Genomic DNA, 25877 nt, shown 5'->3' on the forward strand with positions numbered 1-25877 from the left:
AAATGTGTGACTATAAAACAAAATATTTTCAAGTGTTTTATTGAGCCCATAGGCAAATACATGGTCACCTAAATGTTTTTGAGTTTTGAGGTTTAAATACATCTGCTATCTAAGTATTTGCACTTCAGTATTTTAAGTATTTTGGACTTGTCTTAAGAAGTAAATCTTTCACAAGAACAAATCAAAATATCTTTACCAACTCCTAGATTGTTTTAACTATGACTGATAAGCCATTTTTGTCATGACAAATGACTTGGTGAAGTTCATTTTCCCCAGTGATAGTTTGGACTTCATAGCCAGAATCTACTTCTTTTGCAATGTAAAAAGAAAAAAACACAATTAGAAAGAAATGTATAAATAACAAATCAACCCTAAAATCATTCAACATGAACATGAGTTTTCCATAAATTTTTCCTTTAAAGAAAACATATTTTATGACCATGTCAAGGCCAAAAGATAAATACATGTGATTCTCGGGGCACAAAGAAATACACTATTCCCCTTTAGTTCTCATCCCCCAAAACATAAGAAATGAAATGATTTTTCTAAACACCTAGTGCCAGACCCTCCCAGCTTCGGTGATGATTCCTGCTCTGCCCGCACAAATTGTAAAATGAAACCATCCGGTAGTAGTTGGAGCCTCAGCATTATTGCTAAGACGAACCCATATCGACTGAGCACCTCCAGGGTACCTGGCACTGAGCTTCCCACCCATCTATCAGATATCATCACATGCTTCAACCTAACCTACTTAACAGGCATCCCGTGGGATCCTACTATGCAGTCTACACTTTGTCTCCAGCTGAAACAAGGGCCATGACATCATCTCACTGCTCTTAACCTCATACCTCTTAGCGCAGGCAGCTGATACGAAAAGTTGCCTCAGAAGCGGTGGATCTCAGTCTCTCTTCTCCACATACTTGCTCTTGGGTGCCCAAAGTTAGGAACGTCCCGGAAGCCCACCCTTCCCTTTCTCTCCCACTCAAGAAAATGCAAGTCAGTGGTGTGACTTTTTTAAAGGAAAAAAACCCCCACTCTGACTTATTTCTTTAAAAATCCACGAACTCTATTACTTTATTAGCAAAACCTAGTTATAATACACCTCACACCAAACACTGCTCTGTGAAGTATCTGATAAATGCTCTCCGCTATAATACACTAAATCAGAATGACTGGAATCACATGCAAATAAATAAATCCACAGTGGACGGAGAAGATATAATAAACTGTTGACAGGCTGAACAACAGTGAAAACAAAAACAAAACAAAAGAACACAAACTGGTGGGCTAGCCTAGAGTAAATGGTTAACAATTTTATGATTTCAAAACGGATTCATTCATTCAGCAGGTATCATGTGCTTACTATATGCAGTGTTCTATGCACGGGGATAATAAAATATGGTCTGGAGTTTACATTTCAGTAGAGCAGAGATAGACAATGAGCAAATATAAACAAGGAAATATATGACAGGAACATGAATGAAGGAAATGAAGCTGAACAGCATGACAGGAGTGACTGGCAAGTTACTTTAGATGCAGAGCCCAAGGAAACTCTCTCTGGAAAGATACATCTTAAAGATCTTGGGCTTCCCTGGTAGCGCAGTGGTTAAGAATCCGCCTGCCAGTGCAGGGGACATGGGTTCAAGCACTGGTCCGGGAAGATCCCACATGCCACGTAGCAACTAAGCCCGTGCGCCACAACTACTGAGCCTGCGCTCTAGAGCCCGTGAGCCACGACTACTGAAGCCCATGCACCAGAGCCCGTGCTCCGCAACAACAGAAGCCACCGCAATGCGACGCCCGTGCACCGCAACAAAGAGTAGCCCCTGCTCTCTGCAACTAGAGAAAACCCGCGCACAGCAACGAAAACCCAATGCAGCCAAAAATAAAATAAATAAATTAAAAAAAAACAAAACAGAACAAAAAAACTTAAAGATCTTACTCAAAAGAGGAGCTACCTTTGCTTTAGCGTTCAACAATTTACATCAATAAAACTCATTATTTTCAGCTCCTCTATTCATATGGCATCTACTACAAACTGTTTTGAATGACACTTTAATATAAAAATATATTAGGTGGTTGTTATTGCACATAACTTTTTCTCACAACTGCTACTGGAGAAAATCATTCTTACATGAAATAGAAAACATCTTTTCATTTTGTTTTGGCCAAAAGTAGAAAGGCCAGGTAGTAAAAGGTAATAAAATTCACAACACCTTTTTCATTTTGAACCAGAAAACTCTAACATTTGAAAAAATAACAATGTCTTGCTTTCCTTATTAATCTTATCATTGCATTTAGTTCAGGGGCCCATTGGTCAACAAGAGAATAAGCCCTAGATAAATAAATGGGGCTCCTTGTGATGACATAAGCTCCATTCTTGCTCTTCAGCATTTGGAAATTTTATTTTACAGTTTAACTATGTAGTTAAGAGGGTCTATGTTCTTCCAATTCACTGAACACTGACAACTTTCTCTCAGGACAGAGGCCCTAAAATACACTAAGGTTATGGTAGGTTTTCCTTGCAAGTGAAGCGGTCAGGGGCTCTGTCACGACACCCCCATTTCAATATCCTCCTTATGGACATTTCTTAAGATGTTGAACTCAGATTCTACACTGATTCACTCATTTCAGACACAAGTCCCAGCATGTTTGACCCTTGCAGCCTATTGAGGAGGATGATAACAACGCTTTAGCCTGTCTGGGTTCAGAAACAGGTAGAACACACATGTTATGAGCTGGAGAAGCATTGTGGAATGTTGTTCCTAACTCTAGCCACATTAGGACATCACTTCCCATTCTAGTTAGGATATATTAAGTGGGAACCTTAAAAACATGCTACTTCATGAGGACAGTGAATCTAATGATATGGGCTGGGGAAATGATAGTTCTTCAAGGAATAACTGAAAAAAATGAGAATGTTTCACCCAGAGAAAAGGCTAAAGGAAATCATTTGAAATATTTGAATAATTGAAATTTATGAAGTGCTTTATTTCATAGCAGGCCAAAAAGTAAAATGATTAAGTCCAGGAATTTGCTACCAGACAGAACTGTGTTCAAATTCTAGTCCTATGACTCTGTAGTAGTTGGGCAAGTTATTTAATTTTTCCCAGTCTCAACTTTCTCCTCAGTAAAATGGGAATAATACCACCAGCCTCATAGGATTACGAGTATTAATAACTCAGTGTATAAAGTTCTCATTAGTACCTAGAACATAGTAAATATTTAATAAATGGTTACTGTTACTTTCCCAACAACCCTATGACATGAACAAAGTAAGACTTGCCATTTTGCAGTTGAAGAAACAGTGAGTCAGAGTATTTAAGTCACTCCCTAAGGTCAAAGATGAGGACCTAGTATTAAAACTTGCATTTTTAGTTAATAGCACTTGAAAGGCAGTCATAGAGTAAGCTGAACTACTCTTTCAGAGAACAAGAACCAATTGGTGAATAATTCAGGGAGACAGAGTTGGGTTTAATCTAAGTAAGATTCATTTGTCAGATGTCTTGGATACCAAAGAAAATCAATTATATTGAAGGAGAAATTAAATCAAATAATGGCTAACTTTTCAATTCTCAATGTTTTAGCTGAATTCTTGTGTTAGTCTTCTTAGAAGGTGTGATGTTGTGATTTATAATAAGAAATATATAGTCGGTCTTGTTCCCCATTCCTGGCACAGAGCTCCTAAAACTCTTGGAATTTCCTAAGTGAGAAGAGCCCTGAAGGTGTCTTTTGTTATGTTAATGAGGTGGCTTTGGGGAAGTCCCTACTAATCTAACGGTGGGGGCCAGTTGCTGTGGGAACCAACCCTGTGATTAGAGGGTTGGAACTTTCAGTCCCACCCCCACCCCACCCCCAGTCACCCCCTTACCCTGTCCCCAATCTCCTGGGAAGGGAGAGAGGCTAGAGACTGAGTTCAATCACCAATGGCCAGTGATTTAATCAATCAGCCTGTGTAATGAAGCGTCCATAAAAATCCAAAAGGGTAGGGTTCAGAGAGCTTCCAGGTTGGTGAACATGTGGAGATCTGGCGAGAGGGTCTGGAGAGGGCATGCAAGCTCAGAGCCCTTTCCACATACCTTGCCCTATGCATCTCTTCCACCTGGCTGTTTCTGAGTTATATCCTTTTATAAGAAACCAGTCTTAATCAGTGATGCAACTTAATGATCTTCAGACATAGGTCCACAAATGTTAACTCATTTTGGTTAACTTACTGTGTTGTCAGAAGACAACTCTACTGAATCTCAGAAGCTCAATTTAAAAAAAAGGTATGTGGGGCAGGTGGAGGTAGTGATGAGAATAAAAAATTTTAAATACCTGAAAAATCTAGGGGTATCTGATTTCAGACACAGTGAATCCTGCTAGCACCAGAATATCTCTTTCTCCATCTCAGTTCCGCGTTCCTCCTGGACCTCATTCCCAATGGGCTTTCACATTGCTTCTGAAGTAGTTCCAGGCTGCCACAGTTCCAGGCTTACGTTCTACTAGTTTAGTAACAACAACAACAACAAAGAGCCTCCTTCTCAATAATTCCCCCAAAGGCCCCAGGATTGCTTCTCAGTGAACCAACTTAAGTCACTTTAGAGGTTGTAGGTTTCCAACTAAGGGCATGCACTCAGAAGTCACCTTCCCAGGTTTGTCATTTACTGTGTCTCAGTTGAGTTACTTAACCTCTTGTGACTCAGTTTATCATCTATAAAATGGGGATTTTAACAATATCTCATTGGGCTGATATAAGAATTTAAATAAGTTAATCAACCTCAAGCACTTAGAACAGTGTCTGATATAGACTAAGGCCTCAACTAAGTATTAGTTATTAAATGCCCATCCCTGAACCTACTTTAATCAGCTAAGTCTGGGAAATGTGCTTTCTGTTTTCCTATTCCAAACTAAAGATTTATAGAGTAGGATTATAAAACTGGAAGGGATTTTAGTGGTTCACCATTAGTTTTATTTAGAGATCAGAACTAGGTTCAAGCCACTAACCTCATTCTATAGTCTGTTTACTCTGATTTGATGGTGTGGGAGAGATGTTTAGCTGTCCCCAAATATGTATTCTATGCTTCATCCTTGAATTTTTGCTGTCCGCATAGCCACCTAAATAAAGACTACATGCCCCAGCCCCCCTTGCAGTGGCCAAATGTCTGAAGAACGGGACAAAAGTAGATATGGTTATATTTAACTTCTGTGAAGTACTCGTAAGAGAGGAGGTTTGTCTTTCTCCTTCTTCTTCCTTCCTGCTAAACGGAATGTGAACAAAAGGCCTGGGACTGGAAAAGCCATCTTGAACCATCAGGACCACCACACTGCTGTGTGCAATTCAGAAAAAGGCCCACCCTCCCCATAGAACTTGCGGTCCAGGTGGTCTCTTTTTGTGAATTAGAAAAAGACCCTCCTTCCTCCAGACCGACTCAACCAGTGCCCTAGGATGCTTGATAAGCTAGCTGATCATGGGCTTTGACCATGTGCAGGACATGACAAGCAGAACCATATGTGGCAGCTCTCTTGGGAATGGTGATCACACAAGACAGCAACAAGACAGAAGGTGCTTAGGCCCTCTATCACCAGGGAGTGCCACATTGCCTGGATTTTTACTTAAGAAACTTTTCTTCCTTCCTTCCTTCCTCCCTCTCTCCCTTCTTGCCACATCGCCTGGATTTTTACTTGAGAAATTTTCTTCCTTCCTTCCTTTTCTCTTCCTTCCTCCCTTCCTTTCTTCCTTCCTCTTTATCTTTTTTCTTTCTTTTTTGTATTTGTAGCCAATTTAAAATTTTATTTTTATTTTTTTGCATAATTTTATTATTTTTTTAATAGTTGATTTACAATGTTGTGTTAGTTTCAGGTGTATAGCACAGTGATTCAGTTAAATATCTATACATATACATATTCTTTTTCAGATTCTTTTCCCTTATAGGTTATTACAAAATACTGAGTACAGTTCCCTATATTATACAGTAGGTCCTTGTTGGTTATCTAATCCACTGCTATTTTCATTCGCCAGTCCTAACATAGGAGGCTCATTTACAATATACTGGAAGCCCTGGATTTTACTCTTTTACTCTTGGCTATTTCTACTCAGACTCTCCTCTCCCACCCCCCGCTAGATCACATTGCTTTTATTCCGTACTGCATTAATCAGTCACCAAAAGTCAATGCTGCCAATTACCTCCTGCTTTACGTTCTGTGATTTTTCTCTCTTTCCACCACCGGGACCAGAGCTCCCACCAGATTTGGCCTCGTTACAATAAAAAGTAAAATCATAGTTAAAAATAAGGCAATTCTCTACTCTTAAGATTACGTTCCTGGAGGGCTGTCTTCCAGCTTGGGGATCATGCAAACTTTATGCAATTTCTCTTGCCTGATTAGGTCATTTTATTACTTCTGCCTGGAAGCATAAGTAAGCTTAAACTGGTCAATACTGCCATGCCCTTCATAAGCAATTCCAATAAAAAGTATGGAAAGTGGCTTGGATTACTGGCTACTCTTTGCACTTACAGAGCAATGAATGCTCTTTCTGGACCCATCAGCAAGTGAACACTGAGTCCCGAATTGAGGAGTGGTCTTCACCCTCCATTACACCAGAAAAAGAGCCCACTCAACACGCTGAGAATCCTCAGAATTGAAAAACAGAGTCTTCATATTGACCCCTTTGACTTAAAGTTAAGACCATCTGCTAATGGATCGTCTTACCTGTTATTTTCGGCAATAACACCAGGAATGAACCACAGAATTTAGATGGCAGTGATCTCTGTTGTGTTTTTTAATTAGACAGCAATTAATTCATGCTTGACTATTGGTAGACTCATATGCTCCAACTGATGGCAATGAAGTTATGTCCAAAAAAAGCAAATTGTTATTTTATAGCATCTCTTTGACCTCAAAATTTTGGAAAATGATCCCAAACTCAAAATATTAATTTTTTTAAAGATAATTTCTATTATATGATCTCTCAACACCCCTGAGGTAAGTACTCATATTTCCATATTTTGTATATGTAGAAACAGACGAGAAGCAATGAAATGTCCTGTCATGATTACACAGCTAGTGGGAGCTAAATCTAATATCCAGATCTTTTAGATATGCTTTTTTCATTACTCACAATGGTTCACACTCCTCTCTTTCTTTGTAGCTCCATTTCAACCAGCATAAAGTGCCAAATATATCCACAGGCAGTCTCATCATTTCGACTGTAGGATGTGCCAAGCTGAGTGTCTGTTTTGGCCTTGGCAGATGTCCTGATTACCTCCATTAATGCAAACAGCTCACCAACTCTCTATCACCCTTTCTAATTGGTTCAGCTCCCTCAGGCTGCTGGCTGTTATCCTCTTTCATAAGTCTTACATCACTACGTAAGAACATTTGCAAGATTTAATTTGCTTGACAGACCAAACAACATTGTAAACCCACCTTTTGATTTTGGCTGAATTGATATTCAATCTTGAAGCTTTAAAATGACCAAGTAAAGGACAAATGCAGTATATTCTCTTTTAGAACAGCTGTGCAAATAGCTTTCATGTTTGGATTCAGGCTTTTACTTAATTCATTGAAGATGCCCTTGAAGAATCATATTTGGTTCTGTTTTGGGTGGGCTCCAAAACTTACTAAAAAGCTTTGCATAAGAGCAAAATATTCATAATTCTATGTGGTAGCTGTGATACAACAGACTCATATTCTTAACAGTCTATTCACTGTCTTCTATGCAGTTGTGTCTTTAAACTGGAGGAAAAAATTCAGACCCACCAGCATTCGCCATAAAGTCACATCACTTAAGACCAATCAAATTGGCCTTGAATATTTCAGATCTTCTGCTTTCTTGTTGAAAACAGGAAGCATATATTCTTTCTAAGTTCATGCAAAATTTTTTGCTCCCCAAGTGAATTATTTTATTCCTGGCATTACTGAGTTCCACGTCAATTGAAACATTTTTGGAATTGCGCTAAAATATGTCATTTGGAAAAATCAGTTTAAAGTACTGAAGACTTGGCCATCTCCACGTAGTTCTTCTAAATAAATAGAAAAATAACCATGATTCGTAACAGAGTCACAGAATATACCTTATAGCCTTGGCTGGGAATGAAACAGGGCTCTGCAAGTTGCAGCAGATACCAGTAAATGTTCAAAGTAGCATTTTATTCATATATTACCCAAAGTTAGGGAAAAAAGAAAGGAAAAAACTAGTAGCAGCAGTTGTAACTCCAATTTGACTCTCTATGTCAAGGCTTTTTAAATTGGGCCTGATAAGACTGACTCCTACTCAATCATGCTCATATGGATTTAGAAGCACAATATGCCTCAAGAGGTCTCTCTTCTGGACCCATGTGGCTGCTATGGAGTTTCACATGTCTTACATGTCATCATGTCTAACAAATTGTCAGTTGTGCATGAATTAGCACAAAGCCAGAGAAGCTTTTTAGAAGATTTTTAGGAGAGGAGCTTCAAGATGGCGGAAGAGTAAGACGTCAAGGTCACCCTCCTCCCCACAAATACATTAGAAGGTTTTTAAAAATCCACAGGTTTTTAAACAGTACAAACCATCCTACAACATTTAGGTGTAAGTACCACATAATGTTTGAAAATAGTATTACCTGCCTCAAGTTTTCATCCTTCTATTTTATGACTTAGCCAATAACCCACTTCTATCCGGGAAGACTTTCCCAACCTCCAACCCCAAATTTGGAGCCCCCTTGGAAATGCTTCCTTGGTATATACTCTGCTGTTCTGTTAGACTAAGGGACCTCTATTCATCCTTGTGTTGAGAGTGTCTTAGCACAGTGCTCAAATTCATTCTGGAATGAAAAAATGCCCGACTCTCCATTGTGGGGCCTCTGAAAACATGTTATTGGGTCCCTCTTGTCAAGGTCACTGAATGAAAAGTGGAGACAAATTCAATAGCCGTTTCACCATCTACGAAAGACAGACACAGCTTTCTATTATCTACCTCAAAGATGTCAGAGAGAAAATAATGAAAAGCTCTTTGCACATTTAATGCAGATATCTCAATCAAGTAGTACTCAAAAAGTATCACCTAACGATTACTGAGGAAGGCTATGTGAGTGGTGGTGGAAGATGGGAATGAGAGTAGGGTGGGGCCACACACCCTTAGGTGGCTGTTCACTGGCCCCTGAAACAGTGAGCACACAACTGAAGAACACCTGTAGAAAGTGAGGGCATTTTTTGGTGGTATATGGAATAGAGCCTTAAAAGAATTTCTTTTAATTAAAAAAAAAAAAACCTCTTTTTCAGCTCAGGTCTATGACCTACATTAAAAAGTACCATGACTTGGAAAGATAGAGACCCAATTGTGAAATTGTGAAGGACAAAAAAGAATATAAAAAATCTTCCTTAGAAGCCTACCTTTTCTTGAAAAGCTCTTGTTCCAAAATGCTCTGTATGATGACTGTTAATTTGTACTGAGGGGCAATGATACATTTGCAGGCATAATCCCCAAACCTGCAAGGTCACTAAAATCGTATTTCCCCATTCTTCCCTCGCACTAATGTTAACAGAGAGATATGAAAGCAGACTTAAGGAAATTATGACCTATCTGTGAAAACATGACAGCTTTAAGCAAGAATATTGGTCCTGCTTTGTATTATAGCCACATGTTCCTACTTTTTCAACAACCTTGAAAAATAAATATTTAAACTCCAATCTTCAATAAAGTCCCTCTACATTTGTTGTCAGCTTTTGCTTGTCTGCTTAGTGCCTTTAGTTCTTAGATGTTGCACCTGGAGATTCTTGCTTGCTTTATGATGTAGGTTTATATGCCCTTTAATTGAAAGCAAACCGCCTTAGATAAGCCAGTGACAACAATGTTACAAGGTCCACTTTCCGTTAAAAGGCAAATAGAAATATTAGGCTGTTCTCTAAAATGAAGAAAAACACATAAAAATACACCGCAATCTGCCACACCACTTCCTTTATTGGAGATAAAACCCCATAGCCTAAAATGCCTCTTTTGTGTTTTTCCCCCCCTGACAGGAGTGGGAGAGTGTAAGGAACTGCAGTTCTCAATGACTAACCTTTTCTCACTGTATAACATTTCTTTGCCCAAAGAAAGACTTTAGTCATAATGTTAAGTATTATATTCATGTTACTACAATAACTATCAACTTTCACCCCAAGTTTTGTTTAATCTTCTAATTATTACTTGTTCAAAGCACTTCATTAAAAAGAAAGTAAAAGTGAATATGGAAGGATGACAGGAACATATACCTCACTCGTAAGCAGTGTTTGCTATTCTTTTGTGGAGGTTAAAGTGAGTCTGTAAAATGGCAGGAAGAAAAAGTGACATTATCTTTAAGGCAATATAATTTCTATAAGATAGCTTCATGATTTTAAGTAGCAATACGACAACTGATCAAAAAGGAAACAGCTGGTTAACATATGCTAAGGCCTCTGTCTGCATGACTGTGAGCGTGTGAACTGGGACCTCTAGAGTTGTTACAATGTACAGCCTGCATGGCTGGATCTTGCAGTTGCATTCTTTTTTTTAAAAAGAGACAAATGTTACTGCTGATGGAACTGTTACTGCAACAAATGGTAGGTTTTAGAATTTACAGAAGTTCAAAATTCAGCAGTCTCCAAAAAACTACTGAGACATTTCAATTAATACCAAAAATATTACACTATGGGGAGACAGACTGGAAATATTTTTCCAAGCACCTAACAGTGGTTTTCAAATAATCAGGGAAGGAAAAGCTTTCAAGGTTGAATAGTTAAATGCATACAATGGAGGAATACCCCTCTGGGATTACTATCTTTCACCCAAGTTTCTTTGGTTTTAGATAAAAACCATACAGCCTCTTTTTGGTTTAATGAAAGACCCTAGACAAATGGGTTCTGTTCCTGACCTCACCAAACAGCACTTACTAGCCAAATATGCACTGTCTGGTAGGCACATTAGTAGAGTATCAAAACATGGCTTTATTTTAACTAAGCATTATAAAAATGTACAGATGTACAAATTTGCCTAGTATTTCATGGGGCTGTTGCTCTGCCTTCAACAATTAGATTGCATTGTAGCTGTTAAGACCAGATTTGTGGCAGTGTGTGTGTCATTAACAATTTTTCTACCAAGCGCAAATAACCCACTACAGACTGAAAACAAAACAAAACAAAACAAAACAAAGCAAAACAAAAACAAAGTCACCTTTACATTTGGTCATATTGATATTCAACGTAAGACCACATGTCACTAAGCAAATCCTTCAAACTATAGTTGGGAGATACTTTCTAAACACCGTGGTCTTAAGAACAAGGAATTTAATGGTAGTGCAAGCCTATCTGTTCATCGTCCTCAAAATAGAACAGGACCCATCTTCTCGTGAATTTTAAAAGACACTGGAATGTTTTTATGGGAAAGCAGGTTCAAAATAAGAAGTACTGATAACGTTATAGTGAATATACATATCTCCTACTTCAACCCTTTCCCACCGGAATGTGAAAAGTGAATAAAGACAGCAACATTTTTCAAAAAGTTAACTTATATTAAAAATATTTTTATAAACAATTTTAATACTACAAAGTAGTATTGCAATACAAAGCAGTTCAAATATTAACTGTTCTTTAAACTGTTAAACTTTATTATAAATTAAAATTTCTTTACAAAAAAAATTGCACATAATATTTGACCACTCTTAGGTTCTGATGCACTGGCATTTGCAATAGTTTCTTTAATCTTCAAGTTAAACAGTCTCGGCAAGGAGTCCAGAACGTAGAAAGGGCAATAAACAACCCTGTTAGAGCATTCAAGTGCAACTAGCAGACTTGTGGCCATGGCAGTTACACTTTCCTTAAGATGGACTGCTTAAGTTTTAAATCCTGAAATGAAGAATCTCAAAAGGTTTAAAGAGGAAAAACTAAAAGGGACTGCCGGCTTTTTACTGTAAACACAGCCCTGGAAATTAAATCCCAAACAAGAATCTCTCAGGCATCAGAGAGTGTCAAGTGAATCAGGAATAGCACAACATAAAGGAAGGGGGAAAAGTAAAAAATAAAAACAAAAACAAAGCAAAATGAAAATAAATGTCAGTCACTTTGAGGAACTATACTTACGTACATGATGTTATGAGAATCTGGCAGGGCCTAGAAGCAGGCCAAACAGGAAGTTCATTTATCCAAGCGAAGAGGGTCATGTTCATTGCTTCCGGTTTTGAGGATAGGATATTGTAGGGGACTTGATATGATCAGTAATGCTTGTCTGCCTTACACAGACCTTAGCCAGGGATCAGCCTAATCTTGAAGGATCATTCAAATAATATTTGGCAATTATTATAAGGACTTAGAACTGACTGCACCCAGTGTTCAGTGATTCTTGCTTTCTGTTTTGTAACTGTTTAAATTTAAGAGCTCATTTAGGCTGACTCCAATCTCTTGGCACTTGGAAACTAGTTTTCTCAGGTTATCAGTTTTACCTCCTTCTGATGCTTCAAACAAGAGTTGCTGTAAAAGACAGGGAAGCACAGAAGTAAGACTTAGCTAGATTTTGAGCATTACCACATCAATGGATATGGCACATGCAGAAAATTTATAGGAAAACTTCAAGATGAAATAAAAGATAAAAAGCATTACATCTTTCCACAGTGATGCACAAAGAGGTAACTTCTGTAAGGCTCTCTGATATAAACGGTGGACCTATAAGATAGATATATATACAATTCCATCAGGAAATGTGGTGGAAAACACCTTCATAATCCTAACTATTTGAATGGTACTGCATAATATAATAACATTCAAGACAACATGGTTATGCTGGATTTTGGAGTTTCCAAACATTTAGAGTTCTTAGAATGTTAACTTCTATGCTTTAATCCTTTTAAATTGAGAAGTCAACAAAAAGGGCAGAATAGCTATTAAAAAAAAAAAAAGCAACCCATCTGATAGTCAATCATGGCTTACCTCTCTTTGTCCCTTTAGAACAATCTCAGCAGCAATGGCTCTAAGAAAAAAAAAAGGAATATAGAAAAGGGAAAAGAAAAATTTATATATCTTTGAACAAAATGAGATACTACCACTGGCAGAATACTGACTGTGGGAATCTGAGTACAAAACTTCCTGAAAGTAACAGGCTAAATTTCCAAGGAGGGTAACCTATAGTGAAAAGAAAAATTCAACAATTTTTATCAACTTTACAATAATAAAGCAGACCAGTGTTTTGAACATAAATAACGTTCAGGAAAAATACTCATAATTACTAGTAAAAAAAAAATACTTGGCACTAACACCTTTAAAAGAAAGAAGACATCAGATTATAATAGGGGGAAAACCCCGCATTTCAAAAGAGATAGTCTTAATATGTGTATAGCAGATCTGTTTGTTTGATAACAGTATTGTTATCTATATGTTCTCCTTCAAGGAAAAGTAAAACTATCCATTTTGCTTTTAGAGGCAATTGTTAATGAGCACTCCTTCACTCTTGGTATAAAACCTCAGCAAGTGCCAAAAACAAATCTAAATTAGAAGAGAGATCTCTCCGGGGGGAAAAAAATAGATGTCATTTCAGATTTACCTGTCTGGAGCAAACCTTATAAATAAAAGCAATAGCTATAAAAACATGTACATGATTGTTGCATTACATTTTCCAGGTGGCCAGGCATGTTGGGATATTATATGTAAACATCTTGGCTTGAAGTTTCAGAATCTGAACATTGCTTTCTTCCCATTCATGTTGAAGTAGCCTGTAAAGTACATTCAGGAAAATGAACAAAAGCATTGCAAGTATAGGGAACTCCAAATGAGCTCTATGAGCAGAATGTTTGATGAAGCATAATTTTTGGTCAGTTAAATTCTATCAAGGCTATTCAGCAAGTATTTGTAGAATGCCTCTTACAAAAATTACCCTGGGAAAGAAACATGCAAACTAGCAAAAGGTCCAGTCAAGACCCATACCATCTTCAACAAACTAAAATAAGGCTGATGTATTCCTATAGGATACTAAAGCATTCTCTCCAAATTACACTCCACATTCTCCCTCCCCGTAAACTTTCTAAAATAATAATTGATATATTAGTGCAATTTCTTGGTATTTTTCTTTCTTTATTAAACACAGTATACTTAATTGTGAACGTTTCTTGAGCTAAAATGTAATAAGTATGGTGACTAATTATTAAGTTCTCTATTCTGAAAAAAAAAGGACAAGGATGACCTTAAGGAAATAAGAAGTATCAAAAGTGGAACTTTACCAACAAAACCAACAATTAAACTACCTATATTCCAAAATGCCTATCATTATAGAAACTACTCAAAACATCAGCACATTTTCTATTTCACATGTTTTATCAAAGGTGATGTTTTATAATACAAATTTCTATAATTAACTTTGGCAGATTAGCATGCTTACTAAGAATTTTTATTATAAAACACTATGGCGGGCTTCCCTAGTGGCGCGGTGGTTGAGAATCTGCCTGCCAATGCAGGGGACGCGGGTTTGAGCCCTGGTCTGGGAAGATCCCACATGCCGCGGAGCAACTGGGCCCGTGAGCCACAATTACTGAGCCTGCGCGTCTGGAGCCTGTGCTCCGCAACAAGAGAGGCCGCGACAGTGAGAGGCCCGCGCACCGCGATGAAGAGTGGCCCCCACTTGCCGCAACTAGAGAAAGCCCTCGCACAGAAACGAAGACCCAACACAGCCAAAAAAAATAAAATAAATAAATAAAATTAAAAAAAAAAAACCACTATGGCGTTATTTTGTTACTCTTATCACAGTCTTAGGCCTTTGTTTTTCAATCTCTTATATCATTTTCCTACAGACATGCTAAGTGGAATGTAAATGCTCTAGAACACAAAGGAATATTTGATAACTATTTTAGGTACCTTATAATCCATAAAACAAGCTTAGAAACATGAGACACAACTGATGCAGTGGAAATGACAGCACAAGTAGAAGCCAAAGCTTTAGTATGCAGTGTACCTTTTTGAATCAAAAAGCACAATTCCTGAGGCTTGAAATGGGTTTTACTCTATCAGAGCAGAAAAACTACAAAGAAATGCTCTAAAAAAATCTTCTAATTGAATGTATGAAATCCCTGGATAAGTGTTTCTCAAATGTGGTTTGAGGGCTCTAGCTCAGGAATCTGCATTTTAAATAACCATCCCATGAGATTCTGATGCATGCTAATATTTGAGAATGGCTAAGAAGTCATAGTAGGACTTCCCTGGTGGCGCCTGCCAATGCAGGGGAAACGGGTTCGAGCCCTGGTCCGGGAAGATCCCACATGCCGCGGAGCAACTAAGCCCATGCACCACAGCTACTGAGCCTGCACTCTAGAGTCCGCGAGGCACAACTACTGAGCCCGCGTGCCACAACTACTGAAGCCCGCGTGCCTAGAGCCCATGCTCTGCAACAAGAGAAGCCACCGCAATGAGAAGCCCGCACACCGCAAGGAAGAGTAGCCCCCGATCGCCGCAGCTAGAGAAACCCCATGCACAGCAATGACGACCCAATGCAGCCAAGAATAAATAAAAAATAAAATAAGTTAATTTAAAAAAAAAGTCATAGTAACCAAAATATACACGGGTGGCTGCTTATCTCTTTAACACTTAAAAAAAACCTCTTAAGTAATACTCCTTTGCTGCATAAAACATGCTTTGTGCTTATAATGCATGTACTACGGACAGATGGTGTGTGCTTAGGGGACACAGGTGAACTTTACTTGAATTATATGCCTCCTTATAATCTGCAGTTTTCTGAAGTGACCAGATCTCCACACTGACTTTTACATGAATAGTTACATATTGCTTAACAACTCTGAAATTAAAGTGGAAATGAGGCGATAGCCAAAGAGCAGACTATTAGCAAGTTTTCAAGAATAATTTTATATGAAGAGCCTATACAATTGAGCTGAGAATTTTATTTTTTCTTACCTCAGTGCAAGTCCAGAATTAGACGGCATAATTGAGCAAAACCGTTCCAAGGTTTTGGAATGCTGGATCTTTGGAATACAGCTCAAATAAAAGAAAATAACCTGTGAAGGTTGGGGAGGTGGGGAAAGGAATACAACAAAATGTGAAATCCAGTTACCTATGTGTTTTAATGAGAAAACCAAAATGGTCTTTAAGACATGAATGTATAAATTATAACAATGTATGATGCTGTGAGTTACAGTTCCTACCATTAATTATATTAGTGACTTTCCAAATATGAATTAGGAAATATGGTCTAGTGATGACAGCCATGGACTGAGAACACTGACAAGAAGCCAGGAGTCCGGGTTTTCATTCCTGAGTCTACCTTTACTTGCTGTATAGCTGGGCAAGTCATAGGGCTAATAATACCTGCCACATCTTGCTCATGGAATGCCCGTGTGTAAATGACTTAATGTCCATAAAGTGGTTTGAGATCCTGGGATAAAGAATGGCATAGAAGTACAAAGCATAATAATTGGTTATCCCGGTAACAACAAAACCACCCCACCAAAAAAAGAAATAAATAAAACACAGAGATGTTTTAGTCTATACTGAGCTTTAGGAGGAGCTTTTAGCTTACACGCACTGAATAAAAGGGGTCTCTGAAAATAAACCACTTTTTTAAAAACCCTTTGCTTCACTGCCTATAAGAAGATGACCTTATAAATATATCAATATCCAGACTCCACTCTTAAAATTCCAAACAGCATCTGATTTCAGCTTTCTTATGTCCTATGTATAGCTATATCTGCTTGACAAAATACTGATAAAAAGAGCAGCTACAACATGTAAGCACATTCTTACTTATTTTGAAGTTATGGAATTTTTCATTCAGTAAAATTTCCAATTACTCAAGCAAAACATTACTGACATTATTACAATAACTTCTTTTGATCTCTCTTCTTTAATACGTATTAAACCTTAACATCTCTTCACTTTTGCTTCAATGTTAAATTTTCTTAAATAGAAGATAATCAATATGCACATTTTATCTTAACTGAACTTTAAAGGGCTCTGTGCCTAGATTTTGAAGAGATAAATAGAAAACATGGTCAAGAACAACAGTAAATGCTAGTAAAGTGGTCCTAGGAAAATCTCTCGATATTAAACAGGAGTTTTGCTATCATTTAAGTCCCCTACTTTTGTATAAATATCTAAAGAAAATAAGCTTTAAATTCTTACCCTATTATGAAATTCATAGTTGGACCAGTAATCAGCACTGCTAAAAGGAATGGGGTATCGGGCAGGGACTGTAACCAAACATCTATTCACTAAATCAGTAAAAAATCTGAATTCCTGGACTTTGTTTCTGGATCCAGCAGCTCTATTATTGGCAAAGACAAGATAACTGCCAAAAGAAAAACATCATAATTTAGAATAATTAAGCCAGTAATTCTCTAACAAGAAAGCTCATCACCCCTTCCCCAACCATACCCCCTTATTTCAAATCCCATTCTTACTAAGAGGAATTAAACTTACTCCATCCAAATCTTCTGCACTATATCAGACTTCATGGCCACCCCTAACGCTGCCTCATATGCCTCCACTGTCTCTTTAATACTTGATTGAAGAGGATGACAAAGGCTGTTTAAAAAAAATGAAGGAAAACATTGTATGTCTACAGCTCAATTCAATCAGGTAAAGGAATGACAAAGTATAAACATTACAGATATTACTACAATAGAATCCTTCTTTTGATCTTTCTTTTTTTAATAACGTATAAACCTTAGCATCCCTTAAATTTTGCTTCAATGACTTTAGCAACAGGTTAATTTTAACACAGTGTAATTCAGTAATAAATAACAAATGCAAGCCTAGTATGCAACATTTCTCTCCACAGTAGATAATGTCTCACCAGTATATCAGCCACAAATAAGGAACTTGGTGGTTAAACATTTCATCATCAAAATTTCCTTTACATAAACGGGCTGGAATATCAAGTGGTCCTGGGATATTTAAGAGATGCCTGAGGAAAAAAATCATGTTTGAAATTATGCCTATGTACACATGGATTACTAATGCTTTTTTAAAAAAAAATCCTGTTTCAACTAAAACTTCCTTGAAATATTTTTATACGGTAATGAGACTTTATTTTCATGTGTATACCACACCACTTTGGTCACATCTCCAGCATCATATATTTATTATCTTATACCTACTTGAATAACTCCTCTTCTAAAATGAATTTTTAAAATTTTATAGCCCAAATTAAACAAACCACCATAATCATCTAATGAAACCTAATTAAAAACAGAGAAGAACAAATGAGACTACCAAGTATCTAAAATTTTCCCACAAAATCTGTACTTTCTTGAAAAAAAAAAAATTCTTTGAGTTATAAAACTTGATATCTGAAAACAATTTCTCCCTCACATACACACATACACACAAATACCACTCTACATTTAATTTTAGACATGATATAAAAGCATATTCTATAACATATTGGCCCATAAGGCACTTGTCAAAAAGAGGTATATGATCAAGTAAGATTGAGAAATACCGCAAATTAAAGCCCCCTCTTAAAAAGCCACAACACATATTAGGATATTAAAGGCTCTAAGAAGCCAATCAGTAAAAAAATCTATTTTACTTTGGTAATTCAGGTTCCCCCCCAATATATTTGAATCTGTGTGTATAACATTACCAGCATCTTCAGGAACAATGTTTTTAAAGGAAATACGTTGATTTCGACAATGACAACCTAGTATAACTGTTCACAGTGAATTTAGCAATTATTTCAAGGAACTAAGTTTTAATGGATTAGAGAGGCTGTATGGCGGCTGGGGTGGGGGAGGTTGTGTGCTGGGGGCCGTAGGAAAGGGAAGAAATGGTACTTCTAGAAGTCAGATTATCATCCCGACTTGGCCGTAACTAGCTGTATTACCATGAGTTAATCACTTAACTTCTAAGAATATTGACTTTTCTCAACTGAAAACTGCAGTAAGTAAGAAGAGGTAACTTTAAATCTAATCTATGTAAGACTATCCCTACGCCAACTTCAGTAAGGTGAATGAAATCCCCAAGTTAACTTTTATGGTTATCTACTAATCTTCAAATTGATTTGAAACACAGGAAAATTACCCCATCTAGATCTTTCTGTCTGTCTTTATACTAAATTTTACACATAAAATTTTCCAGTATAAAATTTATACTAAATGTTATATAGAAAGACAAATGACAGACTCTAATTCTAAATAAATATTACAGTTCTACATACTTTGTTTTACAATTTCTACTCATGAAATAAAAAAGTATTTTGAACTTATTAAGAGCACTGACTTCTCCTATTAATAAGCTTCGGCTCTTTTATAAATTTAAAAAATTTCTATCAATACCAAGTAAGTATGGCAATGCTGAAAACTCTCTCACTTACTGCCATTCTCTTAATATTTGACTCAAAAGATTTCCTAAGTTAATAGAAATACACACTCTGTAAATAAGGACTTCAAACTGTCTAAATAAACTAAGCACAGGATACCTTTTCCTCATAATTCTTGGTGAATTATGAATTACAACTTTACACAAAAAAATTAATAAAGCAAGATGACTTAGCAAATAATCAGAAGATTATTTGGAGGTAGCCCACTTTCACATTTTTATTGCCACTTATTTATTCTGCTTCATTAAGCTGACATCAAGAAGATCTGAAGATCTTTGACCATGGCACAAACTGGCAGCATCTTCTTCAAAGCTAAAACAATTACCTCCATGCTGAAGGGAAGATCAGAACCAGCAAGTCTTTAAAAGTCTGGTTCAGCCTTGAATTTATCCTGTGCTTAAGTCTGAGATGTTAAAGCAATCTAATTTAAACAGGGAGAAAGTCAGCATGGGGAAGCTAAACAATCTCTAAATTTCTCACACAATAGTTAAATTTTTCTCTATTAATTTGCATTTCAAATTATTCTTTTGGAATTAATTATAAGATGTTAATCTATATGTAGCAAAGCAGAAAGACTTTCAGGAAGAGTACTAAAATCACTATGTCAATAAACTGGCTACCTACCATAAGAGGACAGATGTAAAGACTCAAGTCTGGTAAAGAATGGTGACCCCAAATTTTTTGCCAAAACTCAAATAAAACTGCATGGTCACAAAATATTCTAGGGTGGATAGACCACTGACTTAACAAAATGTGGGTTATTTTTGAAAATATTTTTTTATATAACACTGCTATACTGTGGGTGGGTGCAGGGAGGGAGCACCTAAGAAAAGAAAAATATATGCAAGCATTAGACTTGCATATATAAATCCAAGACTCTATCTTCACTTAGTATTTTCCACAAGAATATTTTTTTAGGAGATATCCAGCTTAGACCTTTCTTCTCTCAGTTCTTCCTAACATACAATAAAAAAGTATGTCATGACAAATATTTTCCTTTTGATGCTGTTTTACTTAGGATCAGCAAACTACACCTATCTTCATAAATAAACTTTTATTGGAACACAGCCATGCCTATTCATTTATATATTGTCTATGGCTGCTTTCTTGCTACAAAAGCAAGGTTGACTAGTAGTGACAGGCCATATGGCTTGCAAGCCTAAAATATTTACTATCTGGCCCTTAAGGAAAAAAGTTCGCTGATCCCTACAGAGAGATGAGGAGGAAGAAGGAAAGAGAACTTTAAAAGCCTCCAAAAAAACCCCACTCTTTACGATCTTCTGTGGCCTCTTATTGTTGTTAGAACAAGAACTCACAGGGAAGCAAATAAAGGTAGTAAATACAGAACTCTATATAAGCTACTGAGAAAGTGATGGTTGAGAAAAGAATTCTCCAAAGTTTCTTAACAACCTTTCAGAAGTTAAAGCGGTTCTCTTTAGAATTTTTTTTTTTAAAAAGGCATATTATTTACATTCACTTTAAAATCACCAATCCAATAAATTAAAACTCATTTTTTTGAAAATCACTGAGATTGTCTCAGGATAATTTGTTGCTACAGTATTAATTGCTAAAATTAGCAATGACAGTAATTAAAAGCATGGATCACCATGGTGTTAACATAAATTTAGTGTTCTTAATCCAAAGAACGCAAAACATTTTACATCTTGTGTCCATTTTTATTAAATTCTACTGCCCTTATATCAGTTCTGTAAGAGGGTATTCCAGTGTCTTAAAAAAAAAAAAATCAGTCTAAAATATAATCAATCCACCAAGAAATTGGTAATCTTTCCACTGAGCTACACTATTTCTCATTCCTCTACAAATCAAGAGTTCTACAAACTTACCGAAACAGATCCAAGTTACTATACTTCTCAAACCCAGGTTTAAAGAAGGATGCGATAAATTTCCGCAAAAATGGAAGAAGATTATCTCCTCGATTCTATTTTTAAAAGAGAGAGGAGGGATACACATTAGGCTTACAATGTTTAATTAAAATCTTTCAAGGGAGGAAAGGCCCCCCTGCCCCCCCAACCACTGGTTAGATTAGGTTTTTTTGAGTAGGTGGAGGTAGAGATGACTTTTGTATTCTGATCTCCAAATTGAACTAAACATTAAACAGTTTAACACCCAATATACCACAAGCTCAAGTTTCACTCACCAATTTCACCAATTAGCCATTAAGCTCTATTTACATGTTTGGCACTGTGCTAGGTGTTGGGAGTAGGGGAGCTCTAAATCAGAATAAGACATGGTCCCTGCCCTCTAGGAGTTCTTAGAATAGTATATAAAGTAGCTGTAAGCAAAATTACAATGTAATGTAATTAAGTGCAACGGTAGAACTATGCATGAGGTATTATGGCAGAAAGAGAAGGAATACCTAACAGTATTGCAAAGGGCAAAAGGATCAGTAAAAGCATCCTGGAGAGGCTGATGCCTGAAACATCTTAAAGGACGAATAAACGTGAAACATAAAAATATCATATTTAAGAATTATGAAAAAAAAAGAATTGAGTCTTTTTTTTTACCTGCGAGATGAAGAATTTGCACGTATGATAAAAAACCTCTGCATTCTGAAGATTTTTTTCAAATGCAGTAAGCCACACTGCCCTAGCTTTGTCATGCTGATTTGTTTCCAAATATAAAGCAACGAGGGATTCCAACAACTGGCAGTTCATGGGACATGATTCCAATAAATATTTACAAAGCTTCACTGCAGCCTCATACCTTCACAAGAAAAACACACATTTAAACACATGAAAAAATCAATTTTTAACATGAGGTTAACTGCTTGTCAATTAAGTTTTACCTCCCAAGAAGCTGGTGCAGAACAATCATGTTTGTGTAAAGTGGAACACAAGCCTCTACTCTTTCCTCAACAGTAAGGCTCTCATCTGTGCAAGCTTTCACCGCATCTATCCAAAAACACCACAATAACATGAATCAAACATAAAATGAATTATGTGACTGTGTTATTTAAACTCTAACGTAGCCTATTCTTTTGTTTGACTATATCTTATTCACCTTTACTAAACTCCTGGTTTTCACCCAAAGGAGGTATTTCAGATATCTCCAAACTCCTAAAATTGAATCTTTCACCCTCACTTTCCTGTTAAGAATAAAACACCCAATATGAGCTCTTGCATCTTTGCATTTATACTAAATTCCTGAAAAATTATGTCAAAGAAATTAAAGAATGAATTATCTTTTCATCTTTCTCCGACCCACTTCAAGAGGCCTTGCTCTGCTGATCTACAGCCATTTAAACGTCTCCCCCTAAACTAGATCTTTTCCTTACTCCTTCAAAACACTTTTCCCTTTGTAAAGAGTCCTTTAATCGATGTTGCTACTTCTTAGAGAAAAGTCCTCCACTGTTTCACTTCGCACAACTGTCACCATTTCCTCCTTGCCCAAGGTGGTACGACTTCCCAGAACTGCTGAGTTTAAAAATGAATGCCATTCTGAAACAGCACTTCTGAAGTTCACTTATAAGGATCCTATCTAAACAAATATATCTCTACATTCATTTTATCTGATTAGCAATTGATAATGTTCTTCCTCTTCTTTTTAATTTCTTCTTGCCTCTGCTTCCAAGAGATTGTTTATATTTTCTCTTGGTCTCATTCACTGACTCAATTCTCCCTTTTACCCCTTACTGCTATACTTTAAAATCTCCATTTCCTCAAAGAAAGTATCTCATAGCTTCAGCTGGTGAATAACTTACTGGGAGTGCACATTAAAAACTGTAAAGCACTATATAATACAATAATTTCTATGTTGATAACTTTCAAATCCATTTCTCTATCCATAATTGTCCATTTAAGGTGCACTTCCTTATTTCCTTCTGCCAACAAGCATTTCCACTTGGGTGACCAATTATCATTCACAAATACCACTCCTACTACCAAAATCAGTCTTCCCAATTCACCAGTTTTCTATTAGTACCCTTTCCTTTTCCTGGTCTCAAAACCCTGATATCACCTTTGACTACTTTTTCTCTTCTTCCCTGACATTTAATCTGTCCCTAATCTCTATATGGTAACTTAAAATGTCTCCAATAAATACTCTTTCCCAGGTTACTTTTTTTAATGCCTCACTTATGGCTGTCAGCTTCTGGTTGGTTTTCCTACCTTTGGTATCATTTCTCTCCAGCATATTCTTTCTTTCTTAAAGAATCTCTATTGCCATCAAGCCTACCAGACTTAAAAGTTCTTGAAAATCTGGTATCATTTCCACTTATCAAGCTGAATTCCTACTGTTCTCCAGCACAAAAAGTCTCACTTTGATAAGGAGTCTCCCTTCTTCTAATTTCCCTTTAAATCCATTGCACCAATTCCTATCTACTTGTTGCTTTTTGTTTACTTAGCTCGTCTAATAGGAATGTCCTTTTACTTCCTTTCTTCCCTAGTTTATTCAATGAACATTTACTAAGCGCTCAGTACACTGCCAGACATTATAGGCCCTTGAGAAATATAAAAATAAGACAGGAGTCCCATCTTTGCGGAGGAGGCCCACCATGTCAGTCACATTATAGGCAAGCTTCAAAGTCCAGCTCCAAGTCCTAATTCATCTATGAAGACATACTTGATCATGCCAACCTGCAATAATCTCTTCCCTTCAGGTTTATGGCCTGTACCATGTAATTCTCTAAATCACAGATCCCAGTCTCTTCTCTAAGCACAGAATTTAGACTATATACTAATAGACAGTTATGCGGCCTCATATGTTCATTAATTATGTCAGATGTATAGATTTTATCTTCTAACTAGGCTATATACTTCTTATTAGAAGGGAACAGGCTTTATATCTTATATATGTTCCAAAGCAGATACCTCGGTTAGTACATAGAGGAATCAAACTCACTGATTGATGGAGAAAATATTAATTACTTGAAAAAATAAGATATTATCTTTTAACTTTCACCTTGATAGATTGCTTTACAAAAATATACCTGGTTCTATGATTCAATCAACTCATTAAACCTATGTAAATATGCTATATTATGTACATATTTAGCTGATATCCTTTGCCATAATCAGAAAAACGTGGCTTTCATAGATGCCAATGCCCATCTTATCTGATTCAATCCTTAATTTTTTAAGCAGTTACATAATAAAGTGTAAAACCACAACTTGCAATACATAAATTTGTTTCATTTAATTTCAAAGAATCATAATAAGCAATAAGTTGATGTTCTAAATAATTTATAAACATTTATACTTACCTTCAAATACTGCTAACAACATGTCAGGATTAGTCTTTATATCTTGAACTGCTTGCCACGGCATTACAAATGGTTCTATAGTAACAATTCTTGAAGGATTGGCATTAGACGGATCATAAAATTTTGAAGGGAGAACGTTGAATTCAATAAGATGTATGTAGGCCAGCCATGCCAAACATCGATCACTTGCTTTAAGGTATTCAGCTACTATTCCATCATTAGCCAATTTCAATGCATTCTAGGTAAAATGGAAAAATAATCTGAAGGTGTTTTTAAAAATATTCCTAATAAGATTCAACTGTGAAGGCAAAGAAGATTAAAAGTGTTTTGTTTCTTTGGCATGGTTCTTAAATACCTAAGTCAAAATTCTGATACTCACCAATTTTTTTAATGGAAAAACTCTTTAGAGACATCAATACCAGATTAACATAATTTTTACTATGCTAAGGTTTATGACATAATTAATGAAAAGGTTAAATTTATTTGTACATTTTAAGTATCTTGATATTCAAAATCTAGTAAGATAAAGAGAAAAGAGTAAAATAAACAAAAAACCTCACCACACCCATATAGAAGATTTTCACTATGGACTAATTTTTTCCCCTTTTGGTCTGAATATTGAAGTTTATTCTGGTGGGTACTCAGCAAATATTATTTTCATTTAAACCTCATAAACACTCTAAATAAGGTATTATCCCTACTAAATAAGCAAAGGAGGAAACAGCTGTAAACTTACCCAAATTCACACAACTTACCAGTAAGTGGCAAACAAAGATTCAAATCTAAAGCCTGTGTCCTTATCTTTCAACAATGCTACCTGTACTGTTTTAAACCTTTAAAAAATTCTCTACAGAATGTCATTAAATGCTATAATAAATGTTTACCTGTAAAACTGCAAGTGCACTTTGGCATCTTCCAGTAAATATGTGTAGCTGAACTCTAAACAAAAGAGCCTCTAAAAGCTGAAAGGACAGAATATCTGATGGTTCCCGCTTGGCTGCTCCCATCAGGAACTCCATCATTCTCTCACATACGTAATCCTTTTCTTCAAAGGTGCTTTCTAGGTGCAGAAACTGCCCAAAGGGATTTCATATGATTACTCCTGCTTCATAAGAATAATCTAAAACTACAGATTTTTCACATTTCATTAAGAAACTATCACATATTAAAAATTCAATTTCTATAAAAAGGATAATTGCAAATATGTATAAACCCATCGTACAGTACTATAACCTAGATTTCCCCTTCTACCACAAGTTGGAAAGTGGAATCAGATGAAAACTAAAACAATACAGATATACTCTCAGAATTATCACTAAAGCAATTTCACATCTCCTTTCCTTGAATCAATAAATGGCAGCAAGACCA

The 25877-nt window shown here is 36.4% G+C and overlaps 1 protein-coding gene across 1 annotated transcript in view; it reads right to left on the reverse strand.

Annotated features, from left to right (window-relative positions):
• Nucleotides 1-11515: 11515 nt before the first annotated feature.
• ZFC3H1 (zinc finger C3H1-type containing) overlaps nt 11516-25877 on the reverse strand; it is a 47364-nt gene continuing 33002 nt past the window's right edge. Inside the window, 13 exon segments of the mRNA XM_036864922.1 lie at nt 11516-12444; nt 12574-12636; nt 12901-12940; nt 13578-13679; nt 15865-15965; nt 17089-17254; nt 17386-17490; nt 17762-17872; nt 21133-21227; nt 21814-22012; nt 22095-22200; nt 24510-24747; nt 25394-25582. Coding sequence (XP_036720817.1) covers nt 12307-12444; nt 12574-12636; nt 12901-12940; nt 13578-13679; nt 15865-15965; nt 17089-17254; nt 17386-17490; nt 17762-17872; nt 21133-21227; nt 21814-22012; nt 22095-22200; nt 24510-24747; nt 25394-25582 — 1653 coding nt within the window. The 3' untranslated portion in view covers nt 11516-12306.

This window comes from Balaenoptera musculus, chromosome 10, assembly GCF_009873245.2.
Source record: "Balaenoptera musculus isolate JJ_BM4_2016_0621 chromosome 10, mBalMus1.pri.v3, whole genome shotgun sequence".
Lineage (NCBI taxonomy): Eukaryota > Metazoa > Chordata > Mammalia > Artiodactyla > Balaenopteridae > Balaenoptera > Balaenoptera musculus.